Here is a 23393-nt window from a genome sequence, read left to right on the forward strand (position 1 = left end):
CATGTACCCAGGGATGAGAAGTTCATTCCTCCTGCTTTCCTCCTCCCCAGAGAGTCACCCAGGCACATGGGAGATGGAAGTACCCACATGAGATACTTGCCCACCAAAGCCAGACTTTGTGTGGTTCTGCGTGACACAGATGCAGCATGAGCAGAGAAAGGGCTGCTTTGTGCTTGCACACACGTATGTATATACACTTATCCATACAGATTTCTTCCTTCATTCATGACAGATCTTTCACTCATCACAAATTGCTGGCAAGGTTTTTGCCCCTCAATACATCCCTAACATAAAGCAAATAACAAACAACATTTCAAGCATCAAAAACTAAACCCATAGTGCTCAGACATCTGGCAGAGATTTAATACTAAGACACCGATAAGGAGAAGACGAGGGTTTTCCCTGTGAGGCAGCTGTGTGTGTCCATTTGACTGAAGCAGGATGTCCCCATGACAACCGCTGCTGGCCCCAGAGGGTGTTTTGCAGGAGAGACGTACCACAGGTCCCTGCCTGAAGAGCTTGGCCCCGCTCCATTCAGAGACGACATATTGCAAAGAAGCTCATGGGATTCCTCTTTTTTCGCTAATTCCCAGAGCTGAACATCCTGAGTCTAGGCTGGAGCAAGTTGATCTTCCCACCTCCAACAGCAGGAAAACCCATCACCAGGCTGGTCCAGCACCAAAGGCCATCTCCAGCGAAGAGGGGGGTGGCTCCATCCTGGCTGATGGCTCCCTCCTCCCCCCTGCAAGAGCCCCTGGGGAATGAGATCACAGGCACTTCAAGACCATGGAGGAGCTGCAGCCCAGAGGGACTTTGTCAGAGGGGATGTCTCCAGAGCTCCTTGCCCAAGACAAGCCACTAAGAATGAAAGGGCTGAAGCAAAGAGCCTTGCTAAGGTGGATCATGCCCATGGAAGGGTAAACTGAGGCACAGTAAACTGAGGTCTTGTCCTCCATGGGGAAGCTGCATCCATCAGGATCAAAGCTTGCTCGCAGCAGGTGCATGCACAGGCAGGGAGGGAGGTTGAGCCAGCAGCTAGTCCTGGGAGACTGTGGTGGTTTTGTCATGTTTGATGATGTGGGAGAGGGAGCCAGTGGTATCCTTCATCTTCGGGTAGTAGAGAGTGACCAGCCAGATGAATATGAAAATTCCTGCAGGGAAAGGAAGGCAGAGACTCAGCAGCAGCAGGAGATGGTGGGAAACAACCTGCCAGGATGCTGCTGGCACTTCCCTGCTGCTTCCGGGGAGCTCCCCCAGCTCACTCCTGCTCCTGCAGGAGGATCTCCCCATGCTTCAGGGTGACCTATTTGGCTGGGATATGCCCTGGGTGGATCACGTCCCTGTTCCTCTGCTAAGGAATGGCTTCCTTGGAAGAAAACCACCCTCAGTGTAGTGGACAAGGTTGGAAGCCATGACCAGCTCCATGCTGGTGGCTGGGACCTGATGCTTGACATGCCTTGCCAAAGGAAAGGACATGTCAGTGCTGGGAAGGTGCTGGTGCCTTGGGACCCCTGGTCAACCCACTGCCAGGCTGGCTCCTGCCTCCTCCATCTTCCCCACCCCAGCCCAGGGACCCCAGCTCAGAGCTGGCCCTGACCTTGGAGAGAGTTGAGGATGGTGAAGAGGTAGAGCACGAACACAGAGGAGGTGCTGTGGGTGAGGAACGCCAGGGCCCAGGTGGCTCCTAGTAGGCAGAAGAGCCCCATTGCCACCAAGGCCACCTTCCAGGTCTTGCGGTCCCCCTGCACTGTCCCTGTGCCCTGCAGGCAGCAGCTCTTCTTGGTCACTACCCCGAAGACAGCCATGTTGAAGAGGAAGATGAGGCCGAAGTAGCCGCAGTTAGTGATGTAGTGGACCAGGAGATATTTGGAAGTGATCCAGCACCTGAAAAGAGACAACTGTGGTTTCTCCAGCAGCTCTGCCAGCCGTGGCAGCACCCGTGGGAGCCTCCCCATGGGGATGCGTTGGGGGATGCAGGGACACCCTTGTGCTGGTGAGGTTTGCCAAGGCCAAGGCAAAGCAGCAGGGAGGGTGGTGTGGATCCATCGCCCTAAGGTTGCTCAGCCTGGGGAAGCTCCAGGTGAACCTTGGATGTCCCTCCATGACCTGGAGGCCTGTGGACATGACCAAGGCGGCTTGGCAGCAGAGGTGGTGGTTGCCACAGATGTAGAAAGCTGCTGTGTTGTAATCAGAATTAGGGAAGCGGAAGCACGACGTAAAGCCAAGCTGGATGGGTGCAACCCCCACCACCACGCTCCCAGCAGGACCAGGTTACTGCTTCCCACGCCAAAGGGCCACATAAGCACTGTGAGCAGTGGGACACGCACAGGTGGACTATGACTTGTTGGTCCATGGTCTGGATGCAGTGTTCTCCATAGCTGCCAATGACTCCTGCCACCCCCACCACGAGTACGGGGAAACCTGGAAGGACAAGAGAGACACATGGAGGAGGCCAGAAAGGCAAGCGGTGGGCAAGGTGGTAAGTCTGGGGTCTCTGCATGGTCCTGAATGTGATGACCTCTGGGCAGATGAGGCTTAGGGACCTGCTGAGTTTGCACAAGGGCCTCAAGGGCACAACAGTCACTGCTGGGACATGATGTGGAGAAGGAAGTACAGCGCTGGGCAGCAGGACTCGAGGTGTCCCCTGGCCTCTCTGCGGGATCATCTGCTCCAGTGTGCCCCCAGGTGCCCATGGAGGGCTGGCAATGGGGTAACAAAGATCCTGGAGGACATCACCTGCTCAATGAGCAGGAGGCTGGTCCCCAGTGGGATGGAGGGTCACTGTGGGTGCTGCCCTGAATTTGCTACACCAAGCCCATATAAGACACTTCTCAGCCCTGACCACAGCATTTGGAAGAGCTGTGGGCAGGCCAAGGGCTTGCTCACTCTCTGCCCATCACTGCACCACCCCGTTCCCTCTCCGCTTGTAACCCACTGTCCGTCGCTCCCCCCAGCCCTTGCCCAGGCTTGTGATGCTCACCCCAGCCCACCAGGCACAGCTTCACCAGGTAGTGGTGGATGTAGGTGCCAAGGACCTTGACGAAGAGAAGGTAGAGGTGACAGCCCTCCAGTGCCATCCAGGTGAAGCAGCAGAGCAGGCAGTAGTGGGTGAGCCCCCCCAGCACCTTGCAGGTTGCTGGCTGGGTCCCACTAGAGAGTCCACTGTTGAGCAGGAAGGCCAGGTTGAGGAGGAGAAGGCTGCCCACAAGGTTCATGTGCAGCCCCAGGTTGGTGCGAAGAGTCTCCTCGAATCTGAACCTGTACCTGAGCATCCCCAGAAGGAGCAGAAAAGGTGTGGGTCACAGCTGAGCAGGGCCCCATGCTGTATCACAGCAGGTTCATGCAGAGACATCACCATTTCCCCACATCTCTCCCAGCCTGAGGAATACCTGGGTGCTTCTGGCACATCCTACCTTAAGAAGATGCAGAAGGCAATGGTGAAGATGGAGAAAGCCATGGCTACCCCACAGCCAATGGTGGCAACAGCCATCAAGGTTTGTGCTGTGGACCTGTCCAGAGCTGGGTTCTGCCAAACATGCACACATTGTGTTAGACAGGCCCTGGACCAACCTAGAAAACCTGACTGCAGCTACCAGAGCCATGGGGCTGACAACCCCAGTGGGCTGCTGCAGGGACCCCACACAAGCCCTCTGGTCTGTCCCCCGAGAAGGTATCTGGGGGGAGCTGGGTAGTGGTGGCTCAGAGGAGATGCTCCCTGGGGTGGAGTGAGGGATGAATGAAGGCTAAGATGGACCACCATGAGCACCTTCCTGGAAGCCTCCACCAGGAGATGGGACCCCAAACCTTGCTGTTCCAGAGCCAGCACTAGCCTGGGGGCCATTTCCACCCTATTCCCACTCTGCTGAGCTGCTGCCCTCCTGAGCCGGGACTGGGCTTGATTTTTGGATCTGGGCTCGCCTGGGACCAGCTACAACTGCCCCTGTGCAGCTACTCGTGACACCTGAGGGGCCACTGAGATGGGGCAGGCAGTGGGATACAAGCAGGAGATGCAGGGAATGGGTTTGTCACCAGGAGTAGGGTGAAGAAGGTGAGATGGTTGCAGGAGCAGACTGTCCCCTTGTCCTCAGGCTGTGTGACACATCCGCTGCTGCTCCAGCCTCCTGCCTGCCCTGTGACAAACATGGTGACAGCCGTAAGTGTTGGGCACAGCACCTGTGCCTGGCCCCCTGCCCAGTCCTGGTGAGGACCATACCTTTGCTGAGATCCCAGAAGACACATTGTGGGGTGACACCCTGCAAGAGAGGACAGCAGCATCACCCGATGCCACAGTGAGGGGCACCAGAGGAGAGATGGAGTGAGGACATGGCTCACTTACACGGGGCAGCTGCCTGTGGGCAAAGGTGAGCTGCACAGGGTTCTGCAGCCCGGAGATGCTCGTCTCTCCCACTGTGATGCCCACCACGGTGTTGTCCAGGACCTGCCCTGTCTGGTTGAGTTCCTGCATGGAGACAACACTGCCTGAGTCCAGCTGGTGGGTGGCAAGTGTCGGTGGCTGGAGGGATGCTGGCAATGCCAGCTCGTACCTCGAACATGCCAAGCTGCTGGATGTTGAGGACTGTCACCACCACACGCTCTGTCTGGCTGCTCAGGGACTGGAATATCTCCTTGGGGAGCTGGATTTTGCCTGCCTTCCCCTTCTGTGTCATGTTCAGTGTCGTGGGGCCCTGCAGTGGAGAACAGCAATGGGGGGTTGTTTGCTGGTAGCATCACCCCTCTGCTCAGGATGCACCAGCCTTGCTCAAGGCACAAATTCAACCTTGCCCGGGTGGGTTTTGCTCACCAACATCATCAGGAGTCCCAGGGGCGGAAGGGGATAACCTCATCCCCCCAGCACCCAGCAGGGAAGGGGCAGAGCTGGGAGCAGTTCCCAGGAGAGCCCAAATCCACCATCACCCCATGGGACACGAATCATAGAATCATAGAACAGTTTGGGTTAGAAGGGACCTTCAAAGGTCATCTCATCCAACTCCCCTGCAATGAGCAATGACATCTGCAACTAGATCAGGTTGAGTCCCCTGAGACATCCAGAGAGAGCCTGAGAGTGGGCAGGAGGTGCAAATCCCACAGATTCCTTCTCCTCCTCTTCCTCCTCCTCCCTCCAACCCCCCCACCTGCTGCTGGGATGGCTCCTGAGAGAGGGCTTTTCCCTCCCAAGCACCATTTGATGTGGTTCCTTGCCAAGGGATGGTGAAGTTGACGTGGGTCCATGATGTAACCGTGGAGCAAGTTGGAAGAAGAGCACGTCATGGCACACCAAGCCCCAGGACAGGGGTCAAGGGATGCTTGGAAGGCACGGAGCTTTCCAAGCAAGGTAGAGGGCTACATCTCACCTCCGTGGGGGAAAAGGTGATGAGGACATCGTGGGTGACAGCCCTGCTGACGTTCAGGAGCAGCACCTTCAACCCGGCCAGCCCACTGTGCAGCCCCGGCCCCACCGACTGCAGCAGCCTGCGGGACAGAAGGGCTGTGGGACAGGGGGACATGGGGGGCTGAGCCCCCAAACCCCGTCACGGCCACCCCTGCCCGCTACCTGAGCCAGCGCTCCCGCAGGCAGGCACACGCAGGGCTCCTGGAGCGCCCCAGCTCCGGGCAGCACCGGGGCAAATCAGGGCTGAGGGTCCTGTCACCACGCTCCTCCAGCTCCACCAAGATGTTGCAGCACATGTGGTGCTTGTCACCCCGCCTCAGGGCTGGGGAGAAGGGGACCAGGGTGACCACTGGGTGCCATGGCACTGGGTGGGCACCGGGGGCAAGGGCAGGGATAGGTGGGACCACTCACCAGCACAGCTCTCCTGTGCCCCGGCAGCATCTGGAAGAAGAGCACATGGGGAAATGGGGGGAAAGCCCCAAAATCCAGGCCAGTCCTCCCCCTGCCCACAGGCTTGAAAGGAGCAGCCCTGAAGTCACATTGGCTTCCAAAAGCAGCTGGACAGCCGTTGGGGCTGGTGAGGGCAAAGCCACCGTGCCTGCATTGACATGTCACCATGTCCAGTCCCCTCAGGGTGGCTCACAGGAGAGACCCTGGGCTGCTGGTCCAGGGTCTTAAAAGAGCCCCCAGCAGCAAACAACCCCCCTGCTTCACTCACCTCTGCACATCCCAGCGGGGACACTCTCTTCTGGCCTGGCCACATTTTGGGGTGAAACCTTGCCATGGTCTTTGGGTCAACCCTGTCCCATGGGAAAACCCACTCCCAAGCCCAGATACCCCCTCATGCTGGGGATGTCCATGTCCCCCTCACCCATCACTCACCGGGCAGCACCAGGAGCAGCAGGACGGTGCCCAGAAGCGGGTTCATGCTGAGTTGTGGGGTCTCCTGGCTGTCCCTGGCTGTCCCACGGTGCTCTGCTCCTCTCGTCCCGCTGGCTCTGCTCCTCTCTGGGCCCCCAAAGGGCTTGTAGCTGAGTCAACAGCTGTGTCTTCATTTCCCTTCTGCAAACCCCTCGCGCCTTCCTGTGGGTTGGCAAGTGACCTCCTGCTCGAGCTCACAGCAACGGCGACAACCGTCAGAGCCACTTCGTTTCCCCCTTGGCCATTTCCCCTGGCTGACTCAGGGCTATTTTCTTTCCCCTTTTTACTTCCATCATGCCAAATCCTTGGCTGATGCCCCTCACCAGCCCAGTGACCTGTTGGAGCATCCCTCTCCCAAACTGGGCACGTCACCAGGCATCGCCACGAGCCATTGGGGATGAAACGGCCCCTTCCTGGTAAGGTCTCCCTGCCCCAAACAGGACCTGGAGCTGCATGGAGGGAGATGAACCACAACCGGAGCATCATCTGGAAGGGGAACTGGTGAGATGGCAGACATGGTGCTGCGCTTGCAAATGGCACAGGTGAAGGTTTAGCCAGTTGACTTTATCTAAGGCCAGGGACCAGGCAACCCATTTCTCATGACTTACATGGTTGCGCTGGTGGATTTGCCACCAATGGATTTACAGACAGGAATGGAGAAGGGGCTGCAGTTCATCCGGCTGGCCAAGAAGTTCAGCCAGGAGAGCCGTGGTCTGCCTGGCCCCGTAGCCACTGAGGGAGACGATTCCCATCCTGCAAAGCCTCTCTCTTCATAGTCCCATCCTCCTTCTTTGCTGGGTAGTGACAGTCCGCAGAGACCACAGCAGCTTCCCAAGCCATGGCATCTCCCTCCATCACCTCAACCCCCATGGCACTGCGCTGCTAGTGCTGTGCCAGGAGGACCATTAATGGTCCCAGCTCAGCAGGGTGAATGCCAGGCCCTGCCCCAGGGATGGGACAACCCCGGCCAAGGGATGGATCCCATTGGAGAGCCCACCAACGCGCTCAGCAGAGAGACCCCAGCGAGCCATGCTCTGAGCAGGAACAACTTTAATGGGCACAAGTCTGGTGTGCGGGCGCACTCATTAAACTTCTACACCATCCAAAAATATACATTCAACAAAATAACAAAAATAGAATATTTCAGCTGCTAGAGGGTGTTGCAGGGGCAGTTATTTTGTCTTCACTGGGGAAGGACCCTCTTGGTGACCACCAGCAAGGGCTAAAGATGAGGCCTTTCCCACCCATCATCCCTGGCCTCAGGGCATGGGAGGGGATGTCCAGAGGCACCGGGGACTCTATCCCTGCCCCTTCTGCTTTCTGCAGCCCTCGCTGCCCAGACGAGCATCCCGCCCTCCTGCCCCAAGGATGCCAAGCCAAGGGATGCGTCGCTGCCTGGCAGGATGTGGTGGGGTAGGAAAATTGGGGAGGGGGCTGGCAGAGATGAGGGGCTGGGGGCAGCCGGCTCCACTGTGGGTCCCCGGGCTCTGAGCAGCCCTACGAGGCGGGTGCAGTAACAAAGCGGACGGCACTGGTCCTTCCCGCGGCCGTACTCTGCGCAGGGAGCCCCAGCACGGCGTGGCCATGGTGAGGCTCAGCCCAGGTGGCTCTGGCTGCCATTGGGCTGCAGCTTGACGCTGTCAGAGCTGCTCTGCAAGTCAGGCGGCTTTCTCGCCTGCAGCACCATGGTCCAGTACCAGAGGAAGATGAGAAAACCTGGGACAGGAGGGAGGAATCATAGAATCATTTAGGTTGAAAAAGACCCTTAAGATCATTGAGTCCAACCATTAACCTAGCACAGCCAAGTCCACCACTAAACCACATCCCTAAGAGCCTCATCTACACGCCTTTTAAACCCCTCCAGAGATGGTGACTCCATCACTTCCCTGGGCAGCCTGTTCCAATGCCTGACAACCCTTTCTGGGAAGAAATTTTTCCTAATATTCAATCTAAACCTCCCCTGGTGCAACTTGAGGCAATTTCATCTTGTGCTATTGCTTGCTGCTTGGGAACAGAGATGGACACCCAAAGGGAAGGCAGGGTGGGTGAACCTCCTCTAAGGACCAACAGCAGTTGAGAGCAAGCCAGCCAGCCTGCCAGGGACACCTCCTCCCATACCCTATCACCACCCCACCGATACCCCAGGAAAGCCCCAATGCCTTTCGGAGGAGGCCGGCATCCCAGGCTCACCTTGGAGGGAGTTGATGATGGTGAAGATGTAGAGGGAGACAAGGCGGAAGACGCCAGAGGTGAAGGAGAAGAAGACCAGCGCCCAGGGGATGCCCAGCAGGATGCTCAGCCCAAAGAGGGCCAGGACATGCTTGAGCTTGTGGCCTTTCTTGTTCTGCCGGAGGATCTCCCGGACCATGGCCCCCAGCATTACTGAGTTAAAGAGGAACACTAGGCTGAAGAAACCCAGGTTCACAACATTATGGATCAGGGGGCTCGTGATCCAGCATCTGGAAGGAGGAGAAAGGGCAGAGGGTTATGCTACGTCATCCCACAGGGACATGAGTTGGAGGGGTTGGGGGAAGCACAAAGGTGTGGTGCAAACCCAGCACCCAACTTAGTTAAATAGGAAGGGGAGATCCCCCGCCACCCTGCACAAAGCCCCAGAAAAGCCACAGGTGGGCTAAGGAAAGCCTGTAGGACATGGTGAAAGTTTAGCCAGTTGCATCTAAGGCCAGGGACCAGGCAACCCATTTCTCATGACTTACATGGTTGCGTTGGTGGATTTGCCACCAACAGATTCATAGACGGGAATGGAGAAGGGGCCATAGTTCGTCCAGCTCGTCAGGAAGATCAGCATCACGCAGCAGAAGGGGAGTCCTGGGTGACAAGAACAGAGTGAAGCAGATGCCCTAGACCCTGGCCCTTGGTCCTTCTGGAAAGATTTGTTGCTCCTTTCTCCCCGAGTACAAACCAATGTCCTTCCTCCCAAGGGGCAGCCGAGGATGCAGCCACAACAAGAACACCTGGAGTAAGACCCAACCCAGGAATGACCTGTGCTGCACCGACCCCAGCTGGGGGTATCCCAGGGTCATGGAATTTTAGGCCACAAAAGATCATGAGATCTTCCTCCTGCAGCCTCCTGCCCAAAGCACAGCAGAGATGTGTGGGTGCTTCAAGCATTAAGCCCACCTCTGGGCTGTCCTGGATGTTTCTTTCACAAGGAGAGGATCCCATTACTATTTAAAGATCCCCAAGTAAGGTCTCACACGCCTGCCTTGCTGGGTGACCTACCCTTGCTCTAGCATCAACTTCTGCTCTGCACCACCAAGTCTCCTTCTCCACCAAATCTCTCAAAAGAGAGACCCCTCTGCTCTCAGACATCTGCTCCTCCACAGCTATGTCTCCATCCCCATCCAGGCACCGGAGGTGGTGGTAAGACCTATCCAGGTGCCCCTCAGCCTCTGTTGCCCATGCCTTCAGGGCACCCCTGCCTCCCCCATGCTCACCCCAGCCCACCAGGCAGAGCTTGAGGAGGAAGTGGTCATGGTAGGCATTGAAGACTTCGATCACAAGCCGATAGAGGTTGTAGCCCTCAATGCCCATCCAGGTGAGGCAGCTCAGGAGGGAGAAGTGCAGGAGCAGCCCCCCAGCTCTGCAGACTGCCTCGCTGCTGCTGGAAGCCAAGTGCTCAGAGATGAGGAAGGTGACGTCCAGCAGGAAGATGGCACCCAGCAGGTTCATGTGGATGTGCATGCTCGTGATCTGGTCTCGCTGCTTGCTCCTGGAGAAGCAAGGAGGGGAAAGACTTCACCACCATGCCTGGCCAGCCTCCTTGGTGTCCCACAACACACCACAGCTTCACACAAGGCAACTCATCCATGCCAGAATAGCCAGGAGACCCTCTGGTGGTGTCAAGGGCTGAGAGCCCAACTCATGGGTGGGACCACCCATCACATGTGCAAATTCAGGTCCCTGAAGCTGACCCTCTATTTCAGGCCTAGGCCATGGGGGGTAGGGAGTGACATCGTTTCAGCTCTGAATCATCCACACGAGATCACTGACATGACTCAGGAGAAGATACTCATGTTCTCTGCGAGGCCCTTGAAAAGATCTTTCTTCAGGCTTCTGCTTGCCTGATCCATAAAAACAACCAAGCTGTTTTTCCCAAAATCTTTGAAAACAGCCAGTGTTTTTTAGCGCCCTACAGGAGACCTGACCAAGGGGGTGGTTTCTGGAAAGGAGAACTCTGCTTTCTTCAAGCATGGCTCCTTCATCATGCTTCTAGCCAGGCCACCAACTGTGTTTGGAGAGCTTGTGCCCACTCAGGTGTAGTGGCAATTGACAGGACAAAGACAGGGAGCGAGGGGTGACCTGTCAGACCCTACCTGAAGTAGAGGAAGAAGATGGTGCAAATGGCTGCCAAAGCTGAGATCAGGCAGCCAATGTAGGTTATGATACTCAGGTAATCCCTGTGTATGTAGGTGATCTCCGGTGAGGATACCTGAGGAGGACGAATAAGAGATGGTGAGGAAGAACAACCAGTGGGAACAATGTGGAGAGCTGAGGGAAGATGGTACCCACCATCAGCACAGCAAAGTAGGTGAGGTGGTTGCATCTGCAGTCTGTCCGGCTGATGGCTGCCACCGTTGTACAACCATAGCTGTCCCAGCTCCCAGAGCTGCCTGCACAAGAGGAAGGGAGAGCATCTGGTGACCAGCAGGAACATCTGCTTCGGGTTTGTGGATCTTCAGGGCAAGGTGTCCATGGCAGGGGGGAGGACAAAAGTGGTGGTCCCAGCTTGTCCCATGCCAAGCACACCCACTCAGATAACAGCTTCAGCACCGGGACCCGTCCCTAGGGAGGGAGAGAGCTCTGAGGTTAGCTATGGAGGGAAAAATCTGAGATCGGCCTCATGGGGAAGGTTTATGGAGCTGGAGCGATGAAAGGAGGCACGGAGCAACTTTTACTCTTATCAGCAGGTCTGTGGTACCCTGCAAAAGGAGCGAAGGCAGCGCCTGGCTTCCCACCCAAGTGCAGGAGCACTCACCAGTGGTGTCCTCCTGCCAGAAGACGCACAGTGGGCTCACGTTCCTCTGCAATGACAAAACCATGGGCCCTGGTCAGGATGCAGCCGTGGTTCATCACCCAGCAGCACATTTGATAGGGGGGAACAAGCGGCAGGAGGCCAGATGGTCTCAGGAGACAAACTGTCCCATATCATGGGAGTGGACTCCAGGCAGGGACCATTCTCTTGGCAGCTTGCAGAGCAGATACCTCCTCCCAGGTCCCCTTTTCCAAACAAGGGGTTCAGCTTTGAGCAGGCACCTGACAAGGCCATGAATGAGCCAAGGGACTGTTAATTCAAAGTGTCGCCCAGCCCTGGATATTGTGCTGGAGGCAACACATCTGAAAAGCAGCATCTCCTGGACAGACATAGGCAGCTCCACCACCAGTGCACACAGTGAAGCCATGATTGTAATACAGCTCCAGAAGATGTAGGAGACCCCATACAGAAAGGCCAAGGGCATGGACCTGCTGGATTGTGACCGCTTTCTAAGCTGGCAAGGCCTGAGCCCTCTTTGCCCCTCCATTCCTGGTGGGATCAGGTTCAATGAGGCTGTTTCTCCACCTACCGGCAGCTGGTCATGGAAGAAAGTGAGGACCATTGGGTCAGAGAGGTTGGCCACCACTGTGTCCACCAGGGAGATGCCAACCACCTTGTCACCCAGGATGTGGCTGCTGTTTTCATCCTGTGGGAGAGGAAGAGGAGGCGGTGGCAGCGTGGGAAGTGAGAGCTGCCAGGCGTGAAGCGGGTGAGAGTCCCCAAGAAGGAGGTCCCATGCCTCTTTCCCTGTCAAGATTTTAGCTCATCTTTGAAGCATCTTCTCCAAGTAAGCATCATCACCCTTGTCTGGACAGCATCCCTGCTGCCCTGTACCACCATGCCACGTGTGTGGGCGTTACCTGGAACATGGTCTGGCTGTTGATGTCCATGAGGAGCACTCTGTGCTCCATCACCTCCTCACTTTCCTCCACTGTCATGAACAGGTTGCCCGGTAGGTTCACTGCAAACCCATGGACCTCTCCACCCTCCTGCAAAGAAAGACACGTCAGGAGAGGCTGGTAGAGGATGGTGGTGGGCCAAGACCAGCAGGGCAGGCTGCCCAGCACCCACCTCTCTTTGGGAAGCAAAGGCCAGGTTCTGAGGAGCCCGAGTGGCCTGGACCCTCAGGACAGTCGCGTGCACAGTGGCCTTCCCAAAGGTCTGGTTCTGCCCTTCGAGCTCCACCTTGGCCAGTGTCTTCTCCAGCTCCCCGAGTTTGCTGTTGGGGAAGGGTTGCAGTGAGCGGGATGCAGTGGGCACCTTGCTGGGGTGGTGGGAATGCTGCAAGCTGGGAACTCACTGCCGAAGCATCCGCTGCTCCGCGGCTCCTGTGGCCAGTGCCGGGGTCTGGGTGATGAGGCTGTCCAAGGTGGTGAGCTGCTCCTCCACATCTTGCTCCCAGACAGGCATGTTCTCTGGGGAAGCTGACAGGCAGATGAAAGGAAACACCATGAGATGCACAAGCAGAGCTGGCTTTCCTGTGCCCCCAACCAAGCAGACACAGCCCTAGTGGGAGCAGAAGGCAGAGAGCTTCAAGGTGATCCAAGCCCTGGGAGCTGATGGAGATCCCAGCCCAGAGGACTTCTTCTGCTGCCCAGAGCTCAGCTCCCACTGAGACCAGGCTGGCTGAGGCTCGCTAGGTGCCTAACAGTGCAGATGGGACCCTTGGAGACATCTTCAGAGCCCATGATTTCCCAGGATTTTAGGGGGCAAAACACTTCCGAAAGTCTCCATCTTCATCTTTAGGGAGCCTGGGTACCGGGGGCTGCCTCTGGGCTGCTTCAAGCAACATCCCCTTCCATCACCCCTCAGCTGTGTCTTCACATCATGCTACACCTTTACCTGGGACATCACCAGTGCTCTGCTGATGGCTAGAATTAGACGGTGATGAAACGAACCCTTTATTTCATTAAAATAATTCCCTTTACCTTCAAAGAAATATTGAGAATGACTGACAAGGGAGGTGTTCTTCCCATCCTTTGAGATGCAGGACACACTGAAGATCGAGGCCCTGGTTCTTTCAGTCTTCTGACTCTCCTTCCCCCGAGTGATGCTGCTGGATGGGTCCCCTCCCAGGAGGAAGCTCTGCTTCCCGTACACCAGCCTCAGGGTCCTGTTGGTCTTGAACCAGTAGATGCAGAAGCGGTACCTGCCCAAAGCCGGGGGCAGGCTGTACTTGTAGTAAGAATTTCTCCTGTTTGGCGAAAAGGGCCTTCTTATTATCAGCGCCTGGGCCGTGTTCTCGATGGAGATGGGGGCAGGGCCGTGCTCATAGATGACGGAGCTGTTCTGGGTCTGGTTTCGGTCACCACAGAAGTGAAAGTCCTCTTGCCGGCAGTCTCTGGCTCCCATCCCTGTGTTGTATAAGCACATGGAGATGTCGGCTCAGCTGGAGGGGCAGCCAAACATCACATCCCTACAGCAGCCATCGTGTGTGGCATTACAGGCTCTCTGCTGCAGGTGTATCAGTTCTGTCCAGGACAGGCTGCATCATGTCAGCCACCTCCCCGATGTCCCCACAGCTGTGCTGGGAGTGTTCGCCAAGGCTCCCAGGGCAGCAAGACCTCCCGTCTCTCGGGGCCACCCTCTCTCAGGTGCCACCATCCACATCGGCAGAGACCAACAGAGGAGCTCTCCATGCCCAAAAGGGACTGATGGAGACCACCTCCTGTTCCTGGAAAGAACCCATCTTACCGCAGAGACCACACTGGAGGCACATCGGCCCCTGAGACATTTCATCTCTTTAGAAGCCATGGCTGCAAATACCCCTTGGTGCCCCCAGCCAATTTTTTGGGGCTGCCGTTTATTTCCAGCAGCCCATACGTGTCTCACCACCCTGGGGCAGGACGCAGCTGAAGCAGCCTACCTTGGAGAGGGGAGAGAAGGAGCAGGAGGAGGACCTTCATCCCAGGCAGCTCTCTGATTTGGCTTGGCCTCTGAGCAGAAAGCAGAGCCTGGAAGGGTACAAAGGAAAGGGGCCACGTGAGTATTTGAGTATCACCCATACCATGGGGTCAGAGGATGGAGAGCAAAGGCTGTGCCAGAGGGACACTGGCCGGTGTCACGGCCACCTCCCTGGTGCCTCAGCCACCAGGAGGAGCCACATGTACCGGGCATCCTGCCTGGCTTTGGGGCTGGAAGGATGGGGGAGGCCAGCAGCCGGATCGCCGGGGGTCTCAGCACAGGGAGGGTGCCCCACCGCCCCGGCACAGGCACCAACTGCCGACGATTCAACACCGGAGTGGTCCCCTCTTCTGCTCCCTGCTTCACATCTTGGTTTGGGCCTTCATTTCTTATCACAAGTGATAGGAACAGAAGGAAATGGTGGTTTCCTAATTCCCCGGCCCTAAATTATCTTTCTTGGTTGCTTTTGGCTTCTGCAGATTAGCCAAGGAGCCAGGCACATTGCAAACCACAACATCATTTCAGAGCGGCAGAAATGGGCTCTCCCAGGCTCACCCCAGCAATGCCAACGTGGCAACCGCAGCTGCCAAGAGCCCTTCTGCCCCTCATGACCAGCCAGGCAACGTCCTCCGCATCCCTTCACCCCGCACTCTGCTAACACCACACTTTTCTTTGTCTCAATATGCAGCCAGGGCTCCTGTAATCTGCACCCACCCAGGCCAGCGCTGAGCACCCTAAGGTGCCGCCGCGCCCATGCGCTCCACCCGGCCGCAGCCTTCGCACCCACAGCCCTGCCCTTCACACCTTCTGCCCTCCCTGCACCGCGAACCCCATCTCCATCACTGCTGAGATGCACCGAGCTTCACCGTCACCCAGCGATGGGTCAAGGCTGGTGGGACCCATCCTGCCAGGGTCTGGCAACCAGCAGGAGCCCCCAGGGCAAGACAGCATCAGCAGGGGCTACTGGAGCAGCCAGCAGAGCCAAACACTTGCCAATACCCAAAGCCAAGCTGGCATCTGGTTTGCCATCACTGCATCCCACTCCTATGCTGCTCTCACAGCACCAACCCTGAAACCCACCATGTGGCCAAATCCTGTTTTGTGTATTGCAAGCAGGTGCCTGGGCACCCACCAGCACCCCCTGCAAAGGCTCCTGAGCTCTCCCAGGCACCCAAGGGCCACCAGATGGGAAGGCTGGGGAAAACTGCTTGCTTGAAAACTCAGTGTCCCTGTTAGCAGGTTTTTCCCACCAGCACAGATTTCTCCTAGAGGTTTCTCTGGTTAGCACGGATCCAGGGCACATCCTGCACCAGCACATCACCGCAGGCTGTGCTGGTTTGACTGAAATCGTGTTAATTTTCTTCATGCAGTTAGAATGTTCTCCTTTTCGTAGCTAGCACAGTCATTGTTGGGATTTAGTTTGAGAATAATAAGATAACACCCTGGGACAGAATTAATGTTCTTCTTCAAGTAACTTTCCAGTGGTTTTGAGTTGGAACAAAGACAATGTAAGAACTTACTGATATCTTAGCTGTTGTCTCAGAGACCAAGGTCTTTCTGGGCTATCTGTAGGTACAAGGCAGCTGGGAAAGGAGCATGGATGGGACAGACCTTGACTGACACCAGGGTGATCAATGACAATATTCCATGCCATTAGCATCATGCTTCATATTTAATGGGAGTTGGGTGTTCCACCTTAGGGAGACCCATTCTGGTTAAACTCCATTCCAGTTGAGTTCTGTTTGGCAGTTCCTTTAGTTTGGCCTTTGGCTATTCTACCATCCTGCAGTGGCCTCTGGGCCTTTCTGCCTTTTTGGTCTTTTCTCTGCCTCCCCAGGATCAGCTCTTCAGGACCAGGGTGCTCTCCCTCTCTTCCTGGGACTGGCTGCTCAGCACAGATGGAGTGTGTGAGGAATTGCATTTAGTATCACTCATTTTATATTCTATTTTCCATTTCATATATATATTTGTAGTAGTATATTACTATTATTTGGTTATTTTACTAAACTACTTTTATCCCAAACCATGAGTTTTCTCCCTTCCCTTTCGATTCTCTCACCTGTTTGGGGCTGGGGGAGTGAGTGAGTGAGTGGTTGTCACAGTTGCGATTGCTCGCTCAGGTTAACACACGACACAGGCACAGCTCGCTCGCCGCCACTCCCCGTCTGCTTCTTGCAGCAATTTATTACTGGAAGGCTGGGGTTATTAATTAACCTGCCGCCATGGGTATAATTCAGTGTGGCGCTAACGAGGTTCCCCGGTGTGGGCGTACAGCACAGACATAACTTGGCAGCAGCACCTGGATGTGGATGGGGCCGGTATCCCGGTGCCTTGTCGCACACTTGGGAATCACACACACGTGTATCCAAAAAGCACAGATCCAGGGTGGCAAAATGCCGGTGGACACGGGAAACACCTGAATCGATTAAAAGCAACAAAGGAGCATGTGAATGCTAACCACGGCATGATGGCACAGAGCCGGCATGCTGGGAAAGCACCCCTTCTGGATGGAGAATGATGAATCCCAATGAGGCTTCAGCTCCTCCTGACTTTATTGGGGCGGTCAGAGGACAGGATCAGCCCCTTTCAGCCATTACTCAGCCAGGACCAGAAACCTCTGGGGGGATATGGGTGGGGGAGCTGGTATTTCCCCTCCAAGCCCTATATGGTCCCACTCAACCTGACGCCGATTGCAGTTTCCTGAGATGAACAATAGCAAGAGAAAATCCCCCGAAAATTGTTTCATAGCGGGAAAGCACAGTTCCCATCCATGCCGGCGATAAGCAGTGACGGAGTGAGCCGGATGCGCCGAGCCCGTGCCGGGGCTGGATCCTGCCTCGTCACCTTCCCATCCCTGGGCAGCAGTGGGGATGTGCAGCATTGCCCCCCCGGGCTGCTTGTGGCAATGCCATGTGTCCCCACTGCTACCAGGGCATCTGCCCAGCATCACTGGTCTTTAAGAGCCTCGCACTATCCCGGTGACCAAGCAGAGACCCCCTTCAGCACCAGCCTCACCTCCATTCCATCACCCCCAAGGCAGCATGGCTTCACCCACTGCCCCAGCCAGAGCCTGAGAGCTCAGCTCCTCCAAGAACAATAACGCATAGAAAAACTCCTGTTTCGGCCCCAAAAAATCAGCCAGATAGTGTAAAAAGACATGATGGGGACACCAGAAGGGCTACACAGTTTGAATCAGGCTCCCACACCACCAGCACGGCAGGAGGCTCAGACCTGGGCTTCACTTGTATCCTCCCATTAAGAGAAAGAAAAGCTAAGGAATAATACTGCAACTTCTAAGCCTGGAGGCAAATGGGAAAAGAAAAACTAAAAAATGCACAAAACCCAAAAATCCTGGTGTTTACTACCCCCTTACTGCTCTCTGGTTGAGTTGGCAGCAGGTATTTAAGGTTTTGGAGGTAGCACGTGGCTTTTGGATGTGACGTTTTTCCCAAGAAGGGAAGATGCTCTGACGCCTCAAACAAACACCGGAAGCAGGGAAATCCAGGGCCTTTTCTCTCTGTTTTCCTTCCAGGTCTGTTAGAAAAAAATATGCCAACACTCTGTTCCTCGAGATGCCAATGACCCCACAGCTCATCACCTGCAGCCTGTTACGCAGGCAAGGACTCAGGAACTGGATGGAGAAACTGAGGCATGGAGAGGCAAGCCAGGATGGGCTCCCAGAGATGCATACAGCTTCGTGGGGACCGCAGACGATGTGCCCTGGGGCTGGAGCTGCCCGAGGAGGCAGGTACTCCAGCGGGGACCCCCCTGCAGCAGGGATGCCCCAGCGTCAGTCACCCCGCTGCTACACAAAGTGCCCTTGTCCTTGGCCAGTGGCCCGTGCGCACAGGGGCCAGCCCGCATGTTATTCACGGCATCGGCATGCGAGCCTTTCCCGTCACCGGTGGGCGGCAGGGTCCGACCCGGCGCGGTTGTTAATGCCCGTGGAGCTGAGCGGCAGCTGTGCCGCGCCGGCAGCCTGGCTGCACCCAGCCTGTGCCGCGGGATCGGCTCTTCCCGGGCCATGGGGTTGCACACAACACCCAGCACCCGCGAGCAGAGTTTTGCCAACAAGACAAAAACAGACCTGATAAAGATTCCCATGGGAGCGGCACAACTCCCTGCCAGATTTGTCCTTCACCAGCCGCTGGCAACCATCCCTTCCTGAGCCGGTGTGGGGAGAGCTGAGGGGAGGCTGGCACACGCAGACCGCCCGTGTCTGCAGCTCTGGAGATGGGAGTTTTGCTTAAAGCTATGTCGTAGCATTTGAAATTTAAAAACCATTCAATTTATTAAAAAAACCCACAATCAGAAATATCTCAGCGAACTAAACCAGCGCTTCCTCCAGCGCCTGAGCAGCACAGCACCCAGCCCGGTGACATGCAAAGCCTGCGGCTTCAGTAGGGGCTGCAAACAGTCTGCAAAGGACCGGGTCTGCCTGTGATCAACTGCAGGCTGCTGTGAAGTGAGAAAAAAGTGGTGCAAGCTGTCCTCCCCTGGCACCCCCGCACCACGTCACCAGCCTCAGGGTGTTCAGAGAGCCGTCCCTACCGCACGCTCCCACCGCTCAGCCTGCTTCGGTAGAAACCTTCTGTGGGTTGGCTTGTACCTTCCCATCACCCGAACCATCTCTCTGTGTTTTAAATGGCTTTCAATATACCCCATCCCCTCCCAGGTCTTGTCCCCATCCACATGAGCAAGGTCCCCATCGCCTGCCCATACTGTGGGTGCCGGGAAAGGGAGGTACACGGCAGTGCAGAGCATCCCAGGACCACCCCAAATCAGGCTCCCAGGCATTTGGCACAGAAAGCAGCCAACCTGGAGCCTGGTGAGGGGGAACCTAACCCCAGCAGGCTTTTCCGGCTGAAAAAAAGCCAAGCACAGCTGTGGCAAAAGCTGCAGCACCTGAGGAGCCAGGTAAGAAGCCACAGGCCCCCCAGATCCCTGCCAAACCCCAGCTGTTGGTGATGGGAAAGGAGCAGGCAGATCGGAGCCCTCCTGAAAAACTGGCACCAGCAGGCTGCTGCCCAGCTGGTACCACTGGTGCTGGCACACCAGGAGCCACCCGGCCCGCTGTCTGCAAACCCCACAGCACAGCGTCCCTCCAACACCCACGGGTGCCACAACAACGTGCAGGGACAGCCAGCCCTGGGGTCCCCATCCCGGCAGCATGCAGTTGCTTGCAAACCTGTTGTTCTGCGAATAGCAGCCCCCGGGCAGCAGGATTAAGAGCTGGACTGCAACCAAGTATGCAGCATTTTTAGGCCTTGGCTTAATTCACGTAGGAGCTGCAAACCCAGCAAGTGGCATGGCAAAACCCACTGTGGCTGTGGTCCCAGGCTTAAAGGATTTGCCTCCCCCCAACTTCTCCAAAACCCTCCTGGCTCCCTGCTGGCGCTGAAGCTTGGAGGGAGGTTCCTGCAGCCCTCAGACCGTGAAACGAGCTTTGGCAGCCTTCCCTCCTCAACAGCCATCTGGACTTGCTGCCAGGAGGTTATTCCAGGAGACTTCATTTCAATTCTCCAGCTGGCTTCGCTGGGTTTTGTTGGTCCCTCTGGAGGGGCAGTTCTGGCAGCTTGCAGGTGGGGAGCACCCAGAGCATCCTGCATCCCACAGCAGCGCGCCAGGAACCAGCAGCACCAAGCTGAGATGTTGCAGGAGGAATCTCCCCAACAGGCATTTTAGGGAAGGGAGTTCACTCTGTTGAGACACGCCAGCATTCCCACAGGGATGCTGAGCCCTCCACCAGGAGGGAGGAGGAGGAATGAGGTGCACTGGTGGTTCCCCGGGGTGCGAAGCAGCAGCCACACATAGGGCCCAGCCCGGCGGCTGAGGCTTTGTGGGGCTCAGCTGTGCTGGCAGCAGCAGCCAGGAGCAGCTGGTCCTGGGCAGCTCAGGGGCTTCATGGCTCCACGGCCCAGGAATTCGCCTGGTTCCAGTGAATGGGCGAGGGGCAGCGGGGCAGGCGAGGGTGAGCCCCATTTAGCAGGGATGGAAGCTTCATCAGACAACTTGTGCCTTGTCCAGGAGCAGAGAACCCCCCGCCCTGCCCAAACGCGGGTGTCGAACCCACGGCTAAGGTGCAGAGAGGCAAAATGTCCCTGTACCTACCAGACCAGGGTGCATCCCAAAGCCCCCATGGAGCACCCCTTAACTCCATCCAGACAGGCTGCTCCCTGCCCCGCTGGCAACTGAGCACCCCAGGGTGCAGCCCAGTGACACCAGTCCCAACCACCTCGAGCCCCGGTGTTCTTCCAGTCCCGCTGGGTTTGCCCCAGAGCGTGACAGATGCCCAGGGCTGTAGCAGTCCCCTGGCCGGGGGCACCACTCGCCCCTGTATTCAGCGGGTGCCTCCTACCCCATCGCCTCCGCACTCACACCGAGGACCCCACAGCATCCCCTCCCAGTATCCCCAGTAAAGGCGAGCCAAGCAGCGCCCCTTACCGTGGCCTTTGGGACCCCGAAAGCAAACACGGGACCACCCTGCTCCCCTTCCCTCCACACCGCCCGGCTCAGCCGCTCCTCGCCGCCCCCGATACCTGGGCCCGGATCGGGCTGGGCGCGTTGCCCCCCTCAGCACCTTGCGGCTCGGCTCGGCTGGGTTCAGCTCGGCACCTTGCGGCTCGCCTCGGTTGGGTTGGGTTCGGCTCAGCGCGGATCGGCAAAGCTCGGCTGAGCACCTTGCAGCGCAGCCCAGCCCAGCCCAGCCCAGCCCGGCTGGGCTCGGCTCAGCGCGGTGCGGTGGGACAAACGAGCCCGCCCCGCTCCGCCCCCCCGGGCAGGCGGTGACTCAGCGGGGCGGGACCGCGACGGGTCGCGCCGCACCGACCCCTCCGAGACCCTCCGAGATCGCTGCGGGGTTCCAACCCTCGGTCACGGCACCTGCCCGGCTCTGCCCGGCACAGCCCAGCCCGGCTCGGCTCGGCTCGGCTCGGCTCGGCTGGGAGCACCGGTCAGCACCGCCCCGCCCGGCCGGTACCGGCGCCAGCACCGGGACCGGGCTCGGGAGCGGGATGAGTGGGGGACCACGGCTGGGGCAGCCGGGAGCCGAGAGTGCCCCATCCCACTGCCCTTCAGCTGCGGGCTGGCGGGCAGCCAGCGCAGGGAAGGAGCTGGGCGGCTGCACGCCTGGCTGCGAATGGGATTAAAAAATAACAATTAATGGGAAAGCAGCCGGGACGGAGTGTCCTTGTGAAGCCTGTCCCGCTCCCCGCAGGAAATGAGGAAGGCGAGAAGCAGGGCAAGGAGCCCAGGCCCTGAACTGAGGGGAGCTGGGACAGGGTCCCCCACAACTCCTGTGGCACGTCCCTGGAGGAGATGGGCTGGGGTGTGGGGTGTAGAGCCTGGATGCGATACCCTCAGCCAGGGAACGTGGCTCCCAACACCCATCCCGAGGCCAGAGATGGGCACCTTGCCCCTCATGCTTGGGACCCCCTTGGCGGCAGTGGTAGCTGAGGCTGGAAGCATCGTGGCAGCGATGGGCGCTGCAGGAGCAGACAAAGCCGCTGCCAGGCAATGCCCAAATCCAGCCACGCCGGCCCTTTGTGCACCCTGAAAAGCAGCAGAATGGGAGAAAGCCGGAGCTGCCAGGAGCCGGAGGGAGGAGGGCGGGTGGGAAGTGCCCTGGGTAAATAGTTGCTCTTACAGATATTTTCAATGCCTTGAATGAGACTTTTCTTTCTGCTGGGGGAAGGGTGGAAACAACCTTCCGCTCCTGCAGGGAAGGCAATGGAGATAAAAGGCGGCCGCGGCACTGGAGGTGCCATGGCTGTGCTGAGACCCCCCAGAGCTGGGGACATCCCGCATGCTCCCATAGCCCCCCAGCTTAGTTTAATATCCATTTCCAAGCCCTGAATTTCCCCAGCTCCCCCGTGAAGCAGTTCCCACGGGAAGCAGCTCATGCGGCTTCACGCGGCTGGACCGTGGCTAACGCGGACGCCTTTGAAACCCAGCCACCCCCAGGCCACAGGGAGCAGGGCTGACTCCGAAACACACGCTTGTGGCAGCCGGAGCCACGGGAGCATCACGGGAAGCCAAGCCTCCTGCTGCAGGTCATCCCGACCAGCTCCTTCGGGAAATGCCATAAATCCTCCTCCTGGGAATAACGCTGCTAAACCGAGCGGCAGCTCCTGCAGGATCCGGCCCCCTGGAGACGGGGATCAGGTGGGGACCCCGCATCCCGTGAGGAAAGGACATTTTAGGCCATCATTTTGCCACTGTTTATAGAACAAAGAGCCTTTTGTCTGCACTTGACGTTATCAGGAGTTATTTTTAGTTCTGCACTTGTTGATGTTATTGGGATTATCTGTAAGTCGGCAGGCCCTGGTGCTTTCTTCAAAGACGCTGGCTGAGCAGGAGAGGGAGGAAATCCTTGTGTTGTCCCTTGCAAGGGACATTTGCCCTTGGGCTCAGGCCAGCGGCACTCACTCGGCATGATAAGGGTTTATTGCTCAAGCTGGAGAGTTCCTCAAAGCCTCAAAAGTTCCTGAAAACCCTAGAAGTTCTTCAAAGCTGTGAAAGTTCCTAAAAACCCTCAAAACCCTAAAAGCTCTTAAGAGCCCTAAAAGCTTCTAGAAGACCCTAAAATCCTTGAAAGATCCTCAAAACCCTAAAAGATCCTAAAAACCCTAGAAGATTCTAAAAACTCTTAAATTTCCTAAAATCTCCTAAAAATCCTAAAACCCCTAAAAACTCCTAAAAACCCTAGAAGTTTCTAAAAACCCTAAAAGCTCCTAAATATCCTAAAACCCTTCAAAGCTCCTTAAAACATTAAGAGGTCCTTAAAAACCTAAAAGCTCTTAAAGCCCTCAAAGTTCCTGAATAGCCTAGAAGTTCCTAAAACACCTAAAAGCACTAAAGGATCCTAAAGCCCTCAAAGTTCCTAAAAACCCTTAAAGTGCCTAAAAGGCATAGGTGTTCCTAAAACACATAAAAGCTCCAAAGCCCTAAAAATTCCTAAACTCTTGAAGTCCTAAAGCCCCTAAAAGATGCTAAAAGCACTAAAGGATACTAAAACCCCTAAAAGATCCTAGAAACCCCTAAAGTTCCTAATAGTCCTAAAGGATCCTAAAAGCCTCAAAATTTCCTAAAGCCCTAAAAGCTCCTAACAACCCTAAAAGCTCC

The 23393-nt window shown here is 56.7% G+C and overlaps 2 protein-coding genes across 2 annotated transcripts; both read right to left on the reverse strand.

Annotated features, from left to right (window-relative positions):
• Positions 1 to 396: 396 nt before the first annotated feature.
• ADGRG3 (adhesion G protein-coupled receptor G3) lies at positions 397 to 6332 on the reverse strand. Its single transcript, XM_065641172.1, has 13 exons — positions 6272 to 6332; positions 5801 to 5830; positions 5552 to 5711; positions 5352 to 5469; positions 4545 to 4685; positions 4337 to 4459; positions 4214 to 4253; positions 4030 to 4130; positions 3414 to 3526; positions 2981 to 3264; positions 2328 to 2421; positions 1598 to 1884; positions 397 to 1151 (listed from the first exon to the last, which is right to left on the reverse strand). Exons 1-13 carry the CDS (start codon positions 6315 to 6317, stop codon positions 1036 to 1038), a joined length of 1653 nt encoding a protein of 550 aa, XP_065497244.1. The 5' UTR covers positions 6318 to 6332; the 3' UTR covers positions 397 to 1035.
• A 1011-nt stretch (positions 6333 to 7343) lies between these two features.
• On the reverse strand, positions 7344 to 21287 carry ADGRG1 (adhesion G protein-coupled receptor G1). The gene is made up of 14 exons (XM_065641182.1): positions 20810 to 21287; positions 14233 to 14320; positions 13295 to 13720; positions 12667 to 12790; positions 12438 to 12585; positions 12227 to 12355; positions 11896 to 12012; positions 11310 to 11355; positions 10844 to 10944; positions 10648 to 10763; positions 9769 to 10043; positions 9028 to 9139; positions 8501 to 8769; positions 7344 to 8026 (listed from the first exon to the last, which is right to left on the reverse strand). The coding sequence occupies exons 2-14, from the start codon at positions 14270 to 14272 to the stop codon at positions 7905 to 7907; spliced, it is 2025 nt and encodes a 674-aa protein (XP_065497254.1). The 5' UTR covers positions 14273 to 14320; positions 20810 to 21287; the 3' UTR covers positions 7344 to 7904.
• Between the last annotated feature and the right edge of the window lie 2106 nt (positions 21288 to 23393).

This window comes from Caloenas nicobarica, chromosome 9 (assembly GCF_036013445.1).
Source record: "Caloenas nicobarica isolate bCalNic1 chromosome 9, bCalNic1.hap1, whole genome shotgun sequence".
Classification (NCBI taxonomy): Eukaryota; Metazoa; Chordata; class Aves; order Columbiformes; family Columbidae; genus Caloenas; species Caloenas nicobarica.

Coding starts and splice junctions, on each gene's coding strand:
- ADGRG3 (XM_065641172.1), bottom strand. CDS start 6,317: ATGAACCCGCTTCTGGGCACCGTCCTGCTGCTCCTGGTGCTGCCCG. Junction 4,460..4,544: donor AGCAGCTTGGCATGTTCGAG/GTACGAGCTGGC, acceptor GTCTCCATGCAG/GAACTCAACCAGACAGGGCA. Junction 4,254..4,336: donor CCCACAGGCAGCTGCCCCGT/GTAAGTGAGCCA, acceptor CCTCTCTTGCAG/GGTGTCACCCCACAATGTGT.
- ADGRG1 (XM_065641182.1), bottom strand. CDS start 14,272: ATGAAGGTCCTCCTCCTGCTCCTTCTCTCCCCTCTCCAAG. Junction 13,721..14,232: donor CCTTCTCTCCCCTCTCCAAG/GTAGGCTGCTTC, acceptor TATACAACACAG/GGATGGGAGCCAGAGACTGC. Junction 8,770..9,027: donor AAATCCACCAACGCAACCAT/GTAAGTCATGAG, acceptor TCCTCCTTCCAG/ATGCTGGATCACGAGCCCCC.